Source organism: Eleutherodactylus coqui, chromosome 6 (genome assembly GCF_035609145.1).
Source record: "Eleutherodactylus coqui strain aEleCoq1 chromosome 6, aEleCoq1.hap1, whole genome shotgun sequence".
Lineage (NCBI taxonomy): Eukaryota > Metazoa > Chordata > Amphibia > Anura > Eleutherodactylidae > Eleutherodactylus > Eleutherodactylus coqui.
The window spans coordinates 186,721,131-186,740,273 of NC_089842.1; the positions used below are offsets into that span (position 1 = coordinate 186,721,131).

At 46.2% G+C, this 19,143-nt stretch overlaps 1 protein-coding gene across 1 annotated transcript in view; it reads right to left on the minus strand.

Moving 5' to 3' along the window:
• Positions 1–19,143, minus strand: part of LOC136571795 (putative N-acetylated-alpha-linked acidic dipeptidase) — a 114,347-nt gene that overhangs the window by 22,120 nt on the left and 73,084 nt on the right. Inside the window, exons 11-12 of the mRNA XM_066572423.1 lie at positions 17,834–17,901; positions 7,030–7,130 (exon numbers count right to left, since the gene is read on the minus strand). Of these exons, the coding sequence (XP_066428520.1) occupies positions 7,030–7,130; positions 17,834–17,901 (169 nt within the window). The remainder of the gene's footprint in view (positions 1–7,029; positions 7,131–17,833; positions 17,902–19,143) is intronic.

Consider the following 19,143-nt stretch of genomic DNA (forward strand, 5'->3'; position numbering starts at 1 on the left):
TCCCAAGAAGCCACTGGCGGTACATAAATATATCCCATTGCAGTGCCCAGCACAGCTGATGTAACGTCAGCTTTAATGCAGGTGGGCAAAAAATTAATTGGATTACACTGTAGGCGAGGAGCTTGACTGCGTGGACCTTCAAATTAGTAATCAGATTTTGAGAAAGTACCACAATCGTGTTTTGGGACACTTTCTCAAAATCTGGCAGAAAGTAATTAACCCTTCGTGTCCCAAAACACGATTGTGGTACTTTCTCAAAATCTGACAAAGTATTTAACCCTTCGTGTCCCAAAACACGATTGTGGCACTTTCTCTTAACTCTTTGTGTCCCAAAACAAGATTGTGGCACTCTCAAAATTTGACAGAAAGTATTTAACCCTTCGTGTCTCAAAACACGATTGTGGTACTTTCTCTCTCTTTCTCTTGAGTTTTCAACTCAATGAACCTGTCATATCGTATGGCATAACTCATACAATTGCTCCTGATGAACTACCAACAATCCTAGTAGGGAAACGCGTTGAGCAGTAATTATTCCTGAGCAAGTAATCATATTTCTACGAGCAGTAATTATTCTTGAGCAGTAATCACCCTTTCACATAAAGAGAGGTCATCCATTCTTCTCTCGAGTTATATGAGTTGTATATTGAGCTATACTTATACTAAAGAGAGCTTACCGTTCTTTCCAAATGATATGGACTGATACTACTCTGAGCCAAATACTTGAGGTACTTTTATGGTTTCCTCAAATCATATTATTGGCTAAGTAACTATCAAATCCTGTGATCATCAACCTATCCGAATGTGACCACTTTGTTACAGACGGTCGCTACACTGATGCGTGACACTCTTCTTATAGTTTATAGGTACTGGGGCCCCACTTTAGTGACCATTGGATTAATTAATCGCAAGTGACGACTAAACCAGTGCGATCTCCATAGGTTTTTTGAGCAATTTTGCTCCAGTACCAAAGTGTTCTTAGACTTATATCTGATACCCGTAATTCTACTCATTAAATTACGGACTATCTGATGCATCACTAGCGACTCTTCAGTCTCGTCTTTACCATAGCCTAGGTGGGGTGATTCTAATAACTCCATTTACCCACCTATCTGTAATATTCTCTTTTTTTATGTTTGTCTTGTTCTTAGCCCAAGTCATTATTTTATGTTAGTCTTGAATAAAAGTTATATTTTAGTCTGTCTGTCACTGTGAAGGGCTCCAATTTGATTTAGTCAGACAAAGCTCTGCCCCTGTGATTCTCGCTCAAATATAAGAAGCGACGCATGCTGGGCAGTCACGTATAGGTCGTAACCCTTAAATAGGGTAATGAGACTTAATTGATACGTATAGTTGGTCTTGTTTAAATGTGACCACTCGTCCAGATCTGTTAGACGTGTGTCATTCAGATATAAAAGAACGACACATGCTCAACAAATAAGCAAAAAACGTAACCCAACGCGTTTCCCCCACCTAGTGGGTTCTTCAGGGGTTCCAATACGTTATTGCCAGTAATTGTACTGGGTAGTGGCTGAGAAAATATTTTTCGCCGTTAGTACCAGTGATGTACTGGGTAGTGGCTGAAAAACTAATTCACGGTTAGATCACTGCATTGTCCACAATTGGCCGCACTGGACACTTAATGATCACTGCTAGATCCCCTAGTACGGGAAATAGCAACCAGATTCAAGACGGGTAGAGTCTATGGAGAATAAAGATATTCCCCGATGAATCTGGTTCCGTGAAAGAGTACACACCAATATAAAATAAATGAAGAAGCAAAATCTATCCTCTAAATAGAGATATGACCAGGATAATACATCCTGGTCAAAAGTAATTATTGCCGTAAACTTAGATTTCCAAGCATCCTAAATGGTAATGCGGGTATCTTTTCAATAAAAGCTACCTATACTCAATGCTCAATAGGTTAGACCCTGCATTAGAGCCACAGGAACAAAACTGAAATCAAAGTAAATGAAAAAAACGGCGGCATGTCAGTCCTAGTGGTGGACTGACATGCCGCTGTTTTTTCCTTTTTCCTTATCTAAGGGTTACGCTTTATGTGCTGGTGCATAACGTGCATCACTTTCCATATCTGAATGACACACGTCCAACAGACCCATAATATACATCTACTGAATCTGACTTGCTGACTCAGTGAAACTCGGTCTATTAATACTTACATTAGTGGCACTTCTTTCTCTTCTCTTTTTTATCTCCTTACACTTGATTCTACATATGTGTGTTTTGTCTTCCACTTTTTCTTTTATTGATAGTAATTTTAAAATATAACTTTTAATAGCTAATTTGAAGGTCCACGCAGTCAAGCTCCTTGAATGTTAGATACTGGACTGATACTGCCCCCGTAAAATTACACTGTAGGCGAGGGCCCCAAAAAATTGGTGTACCAACAGTACCTCAGAAAAATTGCCCATGCCCAACCAAGAGGGCAGGTGAAACCCATTAATCGCTTTGGTTAATGTGGCTTAATTGGTAACTAGGCCTGGAGGCAGCCCAGTTAAAATAAAAATTGGTTCAGGTGCAAGTTTCAACGCTTTAATGAGCATTGAAACGTATAAAAATTGTTTACAAAAATTATATCACTGAGCCTTGTGGGCCTAAGAAAAATTGCCCGTTCGGCGTGATTACGTGAGGTTTCAGGAGGAGGAGCAGGAGGAGGAGGATGAATAGAATACACAGATTGATGAAGCAAAAAGGTCCCCGTTTTTGGTGGTGATAGAGAACGATGCTTCCATCCGCGGGTGCAGCCTACGTATTGCTTAGGTTTCGCTGCTGTCCGCTGGTGGAGAAGAGAAGTCTGGGGAAATCCAGGCTTTGTTCATCTTGATGAGTGTAAGCCTGTCGGCACTGTCGGTTGACAGGCGGGTACGCTTATCCGTGATGATTCCCCCAGCCGCACTAAACACCCTCTCTGACAAGACGCTAGCCGCAGGACAAGCAAGCACCTCCAGGGCATACAGCGCGAGTTCAGGTCACGTGTCCAGCTTCGACACCCAGTAGTTGTAGGGGGCAGAGGCGTCACCGAGGACGGTCGTGCGATCGGCTACAGACTCCCTCACCATCCTTTTACAGTGCTCCTGCCAACTCAGCCTTGACTGGGGAGCAGTGACACAGTCTTGCTGGGGAGCCATAAAGCTGGCAAAGGCCTTGGAGAATGTTCCCCTGCCTGCGCTGTACATGCTGCCTGATCTCTGCGCCTCCCCTGCTACCTGGCCCTTGGAACTGCACCTTCTGCCACTAGCGCTGTCGGATGGGAATGTTACCATCAGTTTGTCCGCCAGGGTCCTGTGGTATAGCATCACTCTCGAACCCCTTTCCTCTTCGGGTATGAGAGTGGAAAGGTTCTCCTTATACCGTGGGTCGAGCAGTGTGTACACCCAGTAATCCGTAGTGGCCAGAATGCATGTAACGCGAGGGTCTCGAGAAAGGCATCCTAACATGAAGTCAGCCATGTGTGCCAGGGTACCTGTACGCAACACATGGCTGTCCTCACTAGGAAGATCACTTTCAGGATCCTCCTCCTCCTCCTCCTCCTCAGGCCATACAGGCTGAAAGGATGACAGGCAAGCAGCATGTGTACCCTCAGCAGTGGGCCAAGCTGTCTCTTCCCCCTCCTCCTCATGCTCCTCCCCCTCCTCCTCAACGCGCTGAGATATAGACATAAGGGTGCTCTGACTATCCAGCGATATACTGTCTTCCCCCGCCTCCGTTTCCGAGTGCAAAGCGTCTGCCTTTATGCTTTGCAGGGAACTTCTCAAGAGGCATAGCAGAGAAATGGTGACGCTAATGATTGCAGCATCCCAGCTCACCATCTGGGTAGACTCCTCAAAGTTTCCAAGGACCTGGCATATGGCTGCCAACCAGGCCCACTCTTTTGTAAAGAATTGAGGAGGCTGACTCCCACTACGCTGCCCATGTTGGAGTTGGTATTCCACTATAGCTCTACGCTGCTCATAGAGTCTGGCCAACATGTGGAGCGTAGAGTTCCACCGTGTGGGCACATCGCACAGCAGTCGGTGCACTGGCAAATTAAACCGATGTTGCAGGGTCCGTAGGGTGGCAGCGTCCGTCTTGGACTTGCGGAAATGTGCGCTGACCCGGCGCACCTTTCCGAGCAGGTCTGACAAGTGTGGGTAGCTTTTCAGAAAGCGCTGAACCACAAAATTAAAGACATGGGCCAGGCATGGCACGAGCGTGAGGCTGCCGAGCTGCAGAGCCGCCACCAGGTTACGGCCGTTGTCACACACGACCATGCCCGGTTGGAGGCTCAGCGGCGAAAGCCAGCGGTCGGTCTGCTCTGTCAGACCCTGCAGCAGTTCGTGGGCCGTGTGCCTCTTCTCTCCTAAGCTGAGTAGTTTCAGCACGGCCTGCTGACGCTTGCCCACCGCTGTGCTGCCACGCCGCGCGACACCGACTGCTGGCGACGTGCTGCTGCTGACACATCTTGATTGCGAGACAGAGGTTGCGTTGGAGGAGGAGGAGGAGGGTGGTTTAGTGGAGGAAGCATACACCGCCGCAGATACCAGCACCGAGCTGGGGCCCGCAATTCTGGGGGTGGGTAGGACGTGAGCGGTCCCAGACTCTGACTCTGTCCCAGCCTCCACTAAATTCACCCAATGTGCCGTCAGGGAGATAGTGGCCCTGCCCGCCTGTGCTTGTCCACGTGTCCGTTGTTAAGTGGACCTTGGCAGTAACCGCATTGGTGAGGGCGCGTAAAATGTTGCGGGAGACGTGGTCGTGCAGGGCTGAGACGGCACATCGGGAAAAGTAGTGGCGACTGGGAACCGAGTAGCGCGGGGCCGCCGCCGCCATCATGCTTTTGAAAGCCTCCGTTTCCACAAGCCTATACGGCAGCATCTCCAGGCTGATCAATTTGGCTATGTGCACGTTTAACGCTTGAGCGTGCGGGTGCGTGGCGGCGTACTTGCGCTCAAACAGTTGCGCTAGTGACGTCTGGACGCTGCGCTGAGAGACATTGCTGGATGGGGCCGAGGACAGCAGAGGTGAGGGTGTGGGTGCAGGCCGGTAGGCACTCGTGCCTGTGTCCTCAGAGGGGGGTTGGATCTCAGTGGCAGGTTGGGGCACAGGGGGAGAGGCAGTGGTGCAAACCGGAGGCGGTGAACGGCCTTCGTCCCACCTTGTGGGGTGCTTGGCCATCATATGCCTGCGCATGCTGGTGGTGGTGGCTCCCCAGCTGATCTTGGCGCGACAAAGGTTGCACACCACTGTTCGTCGGTCGTCAGGCTTCTCTGTGAAAAACTGCCACACCTTAGAGCACCTTGGCCTCTGCAGGGTGGCATGGTGAGAGGGGGCGCTTTGGGAAACAGTTGGTGGATTATTCGGTCTGGCCCTGCCTCTACCCCTGGCCACCGCACTGGCTCGGCCTGTGCCCACACCCTGACTTGGGCCTCCACATCCTCGCCAGCGTCCACGTCCTCTAGGCCTACCCCTACCCCTCAGCATGCTGTATTACCAGTAGTGCAGAAACAGAACGCTGTAATTAAATGTGCCGCTTATTGGCCTTTGGTTGGAGGCTGACTTCGCTTACGGAACGCACAGCAGAGCCAGGAAAGAATTTTGCGCAAGCCTGCTGTAACACTTAGCTGACTGCGTATGCATTAGGACAACTACCCCCAGCAGAGACCCAGTACACTTAGGACGGTCACAGGCAGCCCAAATAGATTTTTCTTCCCAAATGTTTTTGGAAAGGCCCACTGCCTATATACACTAAATATGTCTTCTGTCCCTGCCTCACCACTACTGGCCCTGGACAATGTAAAATTACTGCAGGACGCAATGCTCTGCATGGCCGATATACAAAAAAAAAATGTGCAACACTGCAAAAAGCAGCCTCCACACTACTGCACACGGTTAGATGTGGCCCTAAGAAGGACCGTTGGGGTTCTTGAAGCCTAAAATAACTCCTAACACTCTCCCTATAGCAACTCCAGCAAGACAGCACTTTCCCTGAACTATGTCAGAATGCATCTATGGCGAGCCGCGGGAGGGGCCGATTTATATACTCGGGTGACACCTGATCTCGCCAGCCACTCACTGCAGGGGGGTGGTATGGGGCTTGAACGTCGCAAGGGGAAGTTGTAATGCCTTCCCTGTTTTTCTATTGGCCAGAAAAGCGCGCTAACGTCTCAGAGATGAAAGTGAAAGTAACTCGAACATCGCGTGGTGCTCGTTTCGAATAACGAGCATCTCGAACACGCTAATACTCGAACGAGTATCAAGCTCGGACGAGTACGTTCGCTCATCTCTAGAAATTATCATTTGAACTGTAGACTATTGGGTCCTGCTGAAATTGGCGGGTTAATATGATGTTTGCCTATTGTGTATGGGGGCCTTAATACCATATTGTTTTTGTTTCTGGTTCCTTTACAGTATGCACAGATCTGCAGACTATAAAGCTGTAGGTCTATTTCTTTGCTGCAGAATATTTGGGGCCAAATGCACGTAAGGCCTCCTGCACACAGGTGAATTTGCATTGCGAAATCTAGCCTATAGCATGCTATGGAAAAACGCAATTTCTAGCCCACTAGCAGAAATCGATTGCAATTTTCCACTCGCGGGAAAGAAATCGCAACATGCTGCAATTTGCTGCGGGATACGCACAGACGGCTTCCATTGAAGTCAATGGAAGCCATCCGTGCCCCGGCCATTCCAAAATCATCATTCCGGAATGGCAGCAGGAACCGCGTCATCGCTATGGCGACGGCGCGGCACCCTCTCTACTGCGCATATAATGGCCGACACATTAGCTGCATCGGAGGCCGCGGAGTCCCCAGTACTGCGCAACTGCCACTCAGCATATTGTCGGCACAGGGGAAGACGCCAGACAGGTAATCAGGCCTGGCACCAGGTTGAACTCCGTTGCGGGAATCACGCATGCAGGGTCCAACCCGCCCGTGTGCAGGAGGCCTAAATGGAGACACTTTCTTGTTTGTTATTGTCTATGTCCTTATATAATAACCTGCCGAGAGAAAGAGATTGTTATCTACATACCGTGGAATGTTTGGATCATGTGATGATGGCTGATTCTTTAGCCATGTGTCATACACAGACTTGCGTCCTGCTCGCACCTCATCTGGATTAGGGTTTTCGATCTATGCAAACAAACAATGTTTTGGATCCATATTAGGAAGTTTTGCAAGTTGTGTTTTGCGTTGTAAATGTTTGTACATATTGCATGCCAATCATACGAGAAAGTGAAGGAAAGTTGGCAGACATACTGAAAAACATTTCAGAAATTATCTCATGAGTATCACACAGCTCTATTGCTTACATAAAGTCTATTTACTGCTGACACCATAGTAGATTAAATGCTGTTATCAAGAAAGCTATTTATGACACGAGTGTTAAGGTGGCCATACACATTGGACTAAGGTTAGGGGTTGGCTATAGGCTCATGGACCCTGGTGCAAAAGATCAATATAGATGGCAGGCGCAGCTTGTCTGTAAGTTTTAGCTGCATCACTGCCATTGTGCAACAGCTGAGCAGAGCCCCGTTATCGCCACTGTCAGGAGGGATTACAGAGCCATCCGTGACAACCATCTTGCAAACCCCGTAGTCTCACCCACTTTAGCGCGCTCAGCTCGGCCGTTGCACAAGAGCCATAGCCTTGATGGTGGACTAGGGAACATAAATTACGGGTTACATACGTGGTACATCTCTATCTTTACGTGATCCACCACTTTAGGGCTGACATCCACTGGTGATATTTTCTTTCTTGCGCTGCGAGAGCTGTGACAGCTGTGGCAGAAGTGCAGCATGCTATCCCATTGCTTTCAAATATTTCAAATTTTGAAATATAAGCCCTTCCCTGAAAATCATCAATAAGTGTTAAAAAAAAAAAAATAAAGTTACTCACCTCTCTGCCGCTCAGACATGACCTCCAGCTGCTAAGATAGTGCTATTCATGAATGAATAGCTAAGCACTATCTGTAATTGGCTGAGCACTCAGCCAATAGCTAAGCACTAGCTGCTATTGGCTGAGCGCTCAGCCAATCAGCCCAGCCCTTTCAGGAGGCAGGGATTTTTAAAGGAAGGGGACAGCGGAGCAGCTCAGCAGCCGATACCGGCGCCGAAGCAGGTGCGGGGGCAGCAAGGAGAGACCGGAGTGCAGTAGCCGGCGCCAAGAGGCCACCAGGAGTCCAGCGCCAGCAGTAGCGGAGGGGACCAGAACGGAGCAGCTGAGACAGGAGGGCAGAGTGAGTGGCCGCCAGGACAGCGGGTGACATCACCAGGAGGAGTGGAGGAGCTTATAAGTATCTTCTGTGTGTGTTTGTGAGCTAAGTGTGTGTTTTCTGTGTATCTGGTTAGTTGTGTCTTCTGTGTGTGTGTGTGTCTGGGGGTCTAAGTGTTTGTGAGGGGGAAAAAATAAAAAAATAAAAAATTTGTGACCGGTTGCGCATAAGTGTCAGCGGGTAAGAGGTTGCGCGAGAGCGGCAGCGTGTGAGTGGTTGCACAGAGGCAGCAGCGTGTGAGTGGTTGCACAGAGGCAGCAGCGTGTGAGGGGTTGCAGCAGCGTGTGAGGGGTTGCAGCAGCGTGTGAGGGGTTGCAGCAGCGGGTGAGCGGTTGCAGCAGCGGGTGAGCGGTTGCAGCAGCGGGTGAGCGGTTGCAGCAGCGGGTGAGCGGTTGCAGCAGCGGGTGAGCGGTTGCAGCAGCAGGTCAACGGTTGCAGCAGCGGGTCAGCGGCTGCAGCAGCGGGTCGGCGGCTGCAGCAGCGGGTCGGCGGCTGCAGCAGCGGGTCGGCGGCTGCAGCAGCGGGTCAGCGGTTGAGCGGTTGCAGCAGCGTGTGAGCGGTTGTAGCAGCGTGTGAGCGGAGTGTGAACAAGTCTATCTTCACTACTTCCACAAGTAAATTGTAGATCCCCATTAGGATGAGCTCCATGTCTGGCAATGTCATCCAGTGTGCTACTTGTGCAATGTATGCGGTCCTTGATCAGCCGATCGAGGGTGCATACTGTTGCGCAAGATGCATGCACGTCGCACATTTAGAAGCCCAAATTCTGGATCTAAATCAGCAACTGGCAACACTGAGAGCCATTGACATCATGGAAACGAGTTTGGTGCTCACTGAGCAGACACTCGCTGGGGTAGAGGCGGGGGCGGACGGTAGTACGGAAGTGCAGGGGGAGCAGGCAGTCAGCTGGGTGTCAGATAGAAGGAGGCGTAGAGGGAATAGATCCAGGGAGGCTGGTCCTGAACTGGCACAACCCAACATGTCTGCAACGTTGGCAGATGAGGGCGATGCCATTACAGAGCCAGCACCGCTGCAGCACGACATGCCATCTGAACGCCATGGGGATGACTGCTCCAGTGAGATGGGGACGGGGAGTGCAGGGCAGGCTAGACAGGTTCTAGTGGTGGGGGACTCAATTATTAGGGGGACAGAGAGGGCAATCTACCATAAAGACCGGGATCGTCGAACGGTGTGTTGTCTTCCTGGCGCTCGAGTTCGACACATCGCGAATCGGATTGACAGATTACTGGGAGGGGCTGGTGAGGATCCAGCGGTCATGGTGCACGTTGGCACCAATGAACAAGTTAGAGGTCAATGGAGGGCCCTCAAAAATGATTTCAGGGACCTAGGGTCCAAGCTCAGGGCGAGGACCTCCAGGGTAGTTTTCTCGGAAATACTACCTGTACCTAAAGCCACGCTAGAAAGGCAGCAGAATCTTAGGGAGGTAAACAAGTGGCTTCGGAGTTGGTGTAAGAAGGAGGGATTTGGGTTCCTGGAGAACTGGGCTGACTTTGCTGTCGGCTACAGGCTCTACCGTAGGGACGGGCTGCATCTTAATGGGGAGGGTGCAGCTGTGCTGGGGGATAAGATGACTAGAAGGCTGGAGGAGTGTTTAAACTAGGGACTGGGGGGGAGGGTAAAATGAGAAATAGTGGGGTAGCCAGTGTAACTAGCAATCTGGGTCCAAGCAAAGGGAATGGGGGTCGAGCAGGGGGTGGGGTTAGTACAGTTAGAACTGACAGATTAGCCATAAGTACGAATAGCAACAAAATGAATTTAAAAAACAAAAAAAATGATATAAATTGTATGACCACGAATGCAAGAAGTCTGATTGGTAAAGTGGGTGAGCTTGAAACGAGAATGACTGATGAAAACTATGATATAGTCGGAATTACGGAAACATGGCTTGATGATAAGTGCGATTGGGCGGTGAATTTGCAGGGGTACAATCTCTTCAGAAGAGGCCGAAGGAACCAGAAAGGGGGAGGGGTATGTCTGTACGTCAAATCGAACTTGAAGCCGAGGCTACGGGAGGATATAGGGGTAGGAGACGAACAGGTGGAATCTCTGTGGGTAGAAATACAGGGAGGAAAAAATAACAAAATCTTGATAGGGGTCTTCTATAGACCACCAAAAGCAACAGAAGAAACTGAAAACTTACTACTAAGGCAGATAGAAGAGGTGTCAAAGCGCAACGAAGTAATTATCATGGGGGACTTTAATTACCCAGATATAACATGGGAGAACGAAACCTGCAAATCTCACAGGGGTGATAAGTTCTTGAGAGTAATTAAAGACAATTACCTGAACCAACTTGTGCAGGAACCAACAAGAGGGAGAGCCACTCTGGACCTAATACTAACCAACAAACCGGAACGTATAAAGGGGGTGCAGGTTGAGGGGCACTTGGGGAACAGTGACCACAATATATTCAACTTCCAGCTGTCAATCAATAGGAAGCCTTATCAAGGAGCGACAAAGAAGCTAAACTTTAGTAAAGCAAAATTTGATGAGCTTAGAACTACTATCGGTAACATTAATTGGGACAACATCCTCAAAAATAACAGTACAGAGGACAAATGGGAAAAGTTTAAAAGGATCCTAATCACCTCATGTGAGCAGTTCATTCCCTTTAAAAATAAAAGAAACTCAACTAAAAGGAAACCAATGTGGCTCGACAAGACGGTAAGAGGGGCAATAAATGAAAAAAAGAAAGCGTTCAAACTACTAAAGCAAGAAGGCAGCGAAGAAGCGCTAAAATCATACAGGGAAAAAAACAAAATATGCAAAGATACGATCAAAACTGCCAAGGAGGAAGCAGAAAGACGGATCGCTAAAGAGAGCAAAAACAACCCAAAGCTATTTTTCAACTATATCAACAGCAAAAGGATTTGCAGGGAGAGCTCTGGCCCTTTAAAAAACAATGCAGGAGAAATCATTGATGATGACGAAGGGAAAGCAAATCTACTAAACAGTTTCTTCTCAAGTGTATTCACAAACGAAAAGGAAATGCCATACGAGATGCAGGGGAATAAAACGAACCCCTCACAAAATATCTCATACCTAACGCAGGAGGAGGTGCGGAAGCGTCTAAAGAAAACTAAAATTGATAAATCGCCGGGCCCAGATGGATTACACCCAAGGATACTAAGGGAACTAAGTGACGAGATAGCTAGGCCGCTATACCTAATATTTCTGGACACTATTAAGACCGGTGTAGTACCATTGGATTGGCGCATTGCCAACGTGGTTCCAATTTACAAAAAAGGGAGCAAAAGTGAGCCTGGTAACTACAGGCCAGTAAGTCTCACTTCAGTAACGGGAAAAATTTTCGAGGGGATTCTGAGAGACGCCATTGATGAGTACCTTAAGGAGAATAAGGGAATAACTCCTCACCAGCATGGATTCATGAAGGGTCGCTCATGTCAGACAAATCTGATCAGTTTCTACGATGAAGTAAGCTCTAAGCTGGACCAGGGAGAATCTATTGATCTTGTATATCTGGACTTCTCTAAAGCCTTTGACACTGTGCCACATAATAGGCTAATATACAAAATGAGGCAGCTCGGACTGGGCGAAAACGTTTGTAAGTGGGTAAAAAATTGGCTCAATGATAGAAAGCAGAGGGTGGTAATAAATGGTTCTTACTCTGATTGGACCACAGTCGCTAGCGGGGTGCCACAGGGTTCAGTATTAGGCCCCACTCTGTTCAACATATTTATCAATGACCTGATAGAGGGGCTGCACAGCAAAATATCAATATTTGCAGATGACACAAAATTATACAATATAATTAATGCAACGGAGGACAATGTGCGGCTACAAACGGACCTGGATAAGCTGGGGGCTTGGGCAGGAAAATGGCAAATGAAGTTCAATGTTGAAAAATGTAAGACTATGCACATGGGCAGGAGAAACGGATGTCACAAATATTCACTTCATGGGGTACCGCTGGGGAAAAGTGATATGGAAAAGGATCAACACAGTAGGATAGACAGGCTGGACTAGATGGACATTGTCTTCATTCAGCCTTACATACTATGTTACTATGTTAAATCCCCGCCTGCTGAAAGTGCTGGACAGCAGTGTCGGGGAGCCAGCAGGAGGATGCGTCTGAGCAGCGGAGAGGTGAGTAATTTTTTTTTTTACCACTTATTGATGATTTTCAGGGAAGGGCTTATATTTCAAGCCCTTCCCCGAAAATCATACTATAGGGTTTGCCACAAACCACTGCTTTCAATGGGACCGGCAGCAGCAGAGCCGATACCATTGAAAGCAATGGGATAGCATGCTGCACTTCTGCCACAGCTGTCACAGCTGTGGCAGAGGATTCCTTCATCCCTGCGGTCCCCGCGGGGATGAAGGGAACTCCTGTCACAGCTGTGACAGCTGTGGCAGAAGTCCGTGGTATGCTCCATATCTTTTCAATGGGGCTAGCACTGCTGCCGCTGGCCCCATTGAAAAGACTGGCGATATCCCGGCGTGATCCCGTTTTTTTTCTCGCACTGCGCTGCAAGAGTTTTCACTTACTCTCACAGCGCAGTGGAGAAAACAACGCCAGTGGGTGTCCACCCTTAGGTAGATGCAGTTCTGTATACTAAGCTACCAAACGCTAACCATACATATGGCCTAGTGTCTTGGCCTTACGGGTTACATGCGTGGTACATCTCTATCTTTCCCTGTGCTCTATGATACATGGAAAAAATTACTATCTAGAAAAAGTAGCTTAGGTTTTTTTTGTCTGAGTGTATACATGTGTGTCTTGTTTGTTTATGACCGACTGCGTCCTGCCACTATCGCCGTTATGACACATCTAGGTCGACTAGTAGGCCCTGTTTAACTAATTGAAATAAAATTTGTAGCTTTATATTTAGTGTCTATTCTGTGAACAGTTTTTTGAAGACTATATAGACATATTCTGCCTCTGTGACAACTTTGAAATCAATGCGTTCTATGTTCTGCTTATTGCACGTGCCAATTTTTAATGCGCAAATACATTCATGTGAATCAGGCCTAAGGGGGCTTTTAAATAGCAGGATAATTGTGCGAATAATTGTTAGATCAAGTGATTTCCCTGATAATTGCTTTGTATAAACACATGCAACGAGCGTATGATCAGCAATAAATCATTACATTATCACTCATGGACCTATAAATCATTGTTCATCAACTGCAGGGGCTGTCGGGCAAATTGTAGGCTGGGAGCAAGCAGACATCAGGGGCCCGCGAATAGCCACCCTCCATAACCTGTTTACCTCTGCCTTCTGTAATATAAATGCAACACCAAAACTAACCTTGGTACAGCATGATGCATAGGAACTAAATACAGACCCAGAACGAAGTTCAAACATAAATACAGCACAAATTAACTTCAGTACATAAATACGGCACCAAAACCAAGCTCAGTACATGAATACAGCACAAACCCAATCTCAATAGATAAGTACAGCACCAGAAGCAAGCTTACCACTTAGATATTGTAACCCCTCCTGTGTTTGGCAACAATCATTCCCTTTAGGCCCCCTGTCCATGGCCGTGATGGAATATCGCTAGCGATATCCCACTGCGGGGGAGCAGGGGAGAGAGCTGTCAGGTCTCTGTGCTGCGCCTATCTGACAGATAAACTCACTGTGGCAAATCGCGGCATGCCACGAATTGAATTCCGTGAGCGGAGAATCGCTGTGATTCTCTGCTCATGGACGGCGGGGCTACTCTTTCCATATCAATGCTATAGAGAGCATTCACTGCGTTACCCGCGGACGGATTATCGCAGTGTATAACGCAATGACTTATCGCCCGTGGACAGGAGCCCTTAGTTTGATAAATGATACAACTAAAAAACAACATTTTTTCTTGGTAGGGGCGGGGGAGCAGCAGCAGTGCCCGCCAGCGCTCACCACTAATCAGCGATACATATGGATCATGGTCGTGGTCGGTGGTCGGATTCCCACCTCAGAAACTCATCCCCTATCTGTGGATAAGAGATAAATTGCTTTTGTGGAATAATTGCTTTTGTGATACAACTCATTTAGCTCCTTAGTGACGCAACCTATTTTGGACCTAAGGATGCAATGATTTTTGGGGGATTTTCATCTCTACTTTCAAAAGCTGTAACCATGCCAATGTGGTCATATGGGAGCTTATTTTTTGTATGGCGGGCTGTACTTTTTATTTGTACTATTTTTTGAGTACATATAATTTATTACATAGCTTTTATGAATTTTTTTGGAAGGGCAGGGATGAATTCTGCCATTGTTGTGTTTTACAGCGTTAATCATACTGCATAAATGACATGACACATTTTCTTCTGCAGGTCAGTACGATTACAACAATCGCAAAATTAAAATTTTTTTAAAGGTTTTCCTACTTTTGCACAATATGTTTCTTATAGAAAAAAAAATTATATATATATATATATATATATATATATATATATATATATTGTGTTTTGGGGGGGCAAAAAAAATCAAATGTGTTAACATTTTTAGATTTTTCTTTCTAACAAAAGAAGCGAGAGTGCATGGAAGGTTTTTATTTTACTATTTTATTTCCTTTTTTTAAATATTTTTTTATTTACAATTTTTATGTCCTGCAGTGAACTTGAACCTGTGATTTTATGATCACTCTGGTAATTCCCTACAGTACTTCTTTTCTGTAATGCATTACTGCTTTACATAGTGATCACAGGCCATGGCAGACCTGGATGCAACTGAGCGGTGTCCGGTTTCCATGACAACCCATTGCAATTACATGGTGGAGGAACAATGATGTCACAGAGGGAGTGTCCTTTCTGAAACTTTTACATCGGTAATCAAAATTGATCATGGCATGTGAGGGGTTAACAGTGGGAATCAGTGTTCTCACTTATCCCTACTGTTGCAGCAGGAAGCAGCTGTCAGTCACATCAGGCTGAGGATGGTGTTGGCTCAACTTCTAAAAATGGCCAACAGCTGCCTGTGATTGGCTGAGTGCTGTGACCAATCACAGGCAGCACTTAGCTGTCAGTTAATGAATGGCTGAGGGCTGTATCTGATTGGCTGAGTGCTCAGCCAATCAGATACAGCCCTTTCAGCAGGCGGGGATTTTAAATCCCCAACTGCTGAAAGACAGTCAGAACAGTGCAGGGTGAAGACAGGTAAAATACGTCTGAGCTGCGGCAGCTGCGGAGAGGTGAGCATACATATCTTTTATTTTTTTACACATTCTACGGATGTTTTTCAGGGAAAGGCTTATATTTAAAGCCCTTCCCTGAAAAATCCCTGCAGGACTTGCCGGCAGCCTATTGCTTTCAATGGGGCCGCTGGCAGCAGCCTCAGCCCCATTAAAAGCAACACTGCGCAGACCTGCATTTACTTGTGTTTGTGCACGTAGGCAGGTGCAGTGTTTTGTGCACACCTATGTACGGCACACGCTCGTGTGAATGCACCCTAAACTGAGCAATACAGACCTCAACCTCATAAAGTAAGTGTTAACATATAGCACCCTAATAATTAGCTCTCTGGAAAGGTCTAGTAGGCTTAGGCATCATCATTTACTTGAAAAGTATCTGATCTTATAGAGTTCTGAGAAGTGGGTTCACCAAAATCTTTTTAAACAGAACATCATTCCCTCAAATTAAGAATAGAGCATTTGTAAACCAACCTGTCAGATATATTGAGTAGAGACAAGTGATTGACTCTAATGGGGTTGTCTTTTGTTGGATCTTTCTGGCTTAGCATTGCATCGGAACCTGGTCTCAATAAAGGATCTCTTAGTCTTCTGGTGGATCAGTCAGACCCTCCCCTATACTATAAATTGATTTTTAATTAGAGCTTTGTGATTTCTGGAAACTAATGGCCTGTGTACTTTTAAAGAAGTGATGAAAAGATTTGCAAAATTCTATGTTTAGATTCCTGTTGGGAATCACTTGGTGAAACTTTGCTGCCCAGGTTAATCGTAGCCATTAACAATTAATCGATCATCTCAGCTGGATATCATTCCGATGCCCAGGTTAGTGAAATGTGGCATTTATTACAGCTCTGTCCATGCTGTGAATCTGTAGCAGTAAAAGGTCAGAAACGTATACTAAAATTGTATGCAAACACAAAACTATATTAAAAATTAAGATTAACTACACAATAAAGTATTGTATTACCAACTACTTAAAGGGCCTGCATGAGGTTAGAAAAACAAACATCCTTGAATTCCTTTAGCAGCATTTACGTGTATATTGGCATTGCTTGTGATCATACAGGACCTATGTACACCTTCCTAAATCTTCCTCTGCCAATTTTGTGGTACGCCTGGCTATATCATGCGCCCTCCCTAAGGGCTTATTTAGACCACCGTATATCGGCTCGTTTTTCACGCCGAGCTGATATACGGTGTCCTTGTCTGCAGGGGGGCGGGGGATGGAAGAGCCAGGAGCAGGAACTGAGCCCCTGCCCCTTCCCCGCTGCTCGCCACTGTTTGCAATGGGGGGCGGGGGTGGAGCTAAGCGTCGGTACTTAGCTCCGCCCCCGTCTCATCCCCTCCTATTGCAAATAGTGGCAAGGGGCGAGGAGGGGGCGGGAGCTCAGTTTCTGCTCCTGGCTCTTCCATCCTCCTACCCCTGCAGACAAGGACACCGTATATCAGCTAGGCGTGAAAACCGAGCCGATATACGGTCGTCTGAATAAGCCCTAAGGAAGGTGCCTGAGTTTTCAGTCTTTTGGTCCACCTTAAGTACTATCTTATTTATGCTCACTCTCTGGTTTCTGATTTTGGCTATGTTTGACTTTGCTACATTCTTCTTCTCCTGACCTCACCTTGTTGCATTGTACATTCTTCTGTCTGTTGCCTGCTCCGATTTCTGGCCTGTTATACCATGCTGAACTTGCTTTGTGTGTCCTGACCTCTGGCTTACTCTTTGGTCAGTTCCCCGACCCAGTTAGTCTGACTCGCCTTTGTTCACACCTTCGTCTTGGTCCATTGTAGCAGCAGCGGCCACATTACTGAGACCACTTCCAGTATAACAGCCTGGGGACTTGCAATGAAGCCCAGATCCCCACTGGTGGGGTTACAGGGTGAAAACCTGTGTTCCTCAGGTAGCACCTCTGGATTTTTTGCAAAGCCAAACCAGTATGTGGCACAGAGGGTCCACATCCACTGATCTTGACTACTTTACCAGTTATATCTTCACAGAAAGCATACAGTATATAACAGGCCATAAAGATAAGGAAATCCCCAATGGGCTACATTTGCCCAGCTGTAAACTCACCAGTTTCGAAGGTAATAGAGTACCTGTAATCTTTGTTCTCTATGATACCCTGTTTCCAGAAATATGAGTCATCTGAGCAGTAAGAACATTCAGGGATTTGAAGTATGAATGATACATTGACATCATATACCGTAAATCATAATCACAAGGCCAGCAACAAAGCATCCTCGGTGATCCTCATTAATCATAACTGTGATCATGCAAACCTTTGATCAGCTCTAGTGGACATGTACAGACTGAATATAATGAATTACTAACATACCCAACAGAAATGCTATAACATAATTCTGGCTCATTGCCATTGTACTATTTGAATGGATGTACCTTCTTAGCTGCTTCAAACAGAAGTTTATGCAGGATGGGAGTAGCAAGTGCACGGAGGGTGGAATTTCCTGTAAGGAAGAGATTTCATCATAAATCAAGAAGTGTGTTCTGGGGAACAAATAAAGTCAAGACAAAGATAAACACAACCTAAATGTTAATATGATAACCCTATGGCAGTCTGAAGTTATAGGCATAGGTAATGTTATCTTAATCTTTTGAAAAGTCACATGAAAGAAAAAAACTCTGTAGAATCGTTCAACAATTTTATTTTTTCAGTTCCAGAACGAATTGTGAAATAGATGAGGTCAATGTATATTTTTAAACCTCTTCAGTAAGCGGCATCCAGGATGCCAGTCTTGTTCTTTTTCAGCCTCTAAAATCCTCCATTATCTGATATTTGCTCCATTACGTACCATCTGCTGGGAGACAGAAGCTTGTAAAGCTGGTAGTTTAACAATTCAGCCAGTCAGAAGAGCGATTCAAATGGATTTTTCTCATATCATAAACTCTATTAGATTTTGCCTTTATGAATTGTATGTTCATTTCTTGCTAGTTCATTTGTTTGTTATTCAAAAACAAAGACCATCTGACCAAACATAAAGACATTTTTTTTAAAATCCCATGGTGTCCCGGCACTTTGTTCTCCATGGCAGGGTGTCGGCTATGCATAGTGTACCAATCACACTAGAAGGAACACTATTTATATACAGGATGCTTTGCTACTTGCCAGTTCTGGAGCTATATACCTTGATCCTAGTTTTTTACCACCTTTTGCCTGTGCTGCTTTTCACCTGTCATTTGACTGATTACACTACCTATTTGACCCCTCAACCTGATTTCTACCATTACATTTATTTAGCGCACATTTTTGACATGCATTTTTTTTCAATGTAAATGGGAAGATAGAAGAATGCCTCTACAGCGCCACCTATTAGAAGGCAGCATTCCTGCAAGTCAATGTTAGACCTTTTAACAAGCCTTGTAACATGACTGGGAATAAAAGCCAGAGCCTCCTCCAGGAGGAAACGTTAACCATACACAGACTGACTGTTTGGGGGGTGGGGTGGGCAAAGAGAAAGAGCGGGTACATCTCGTCAGTGGGCAGTAGATTGCTGGCTGGCTGGGTCAAAAGGGGTATAGTTTCTCTTTGTGGAGAACAGCTAGTATTTGTGAAGAGACTTATACCTAGACCATGTGTTTTAAATAAAGTGCCATGTACCTAAAAAAAAAAAAAAAAAAAAAAAAAAGCACAAAAAATAGCAGTTTGTCGTTGCTACATAACTGCTCATTGACCTACAGATAAAAAAAAC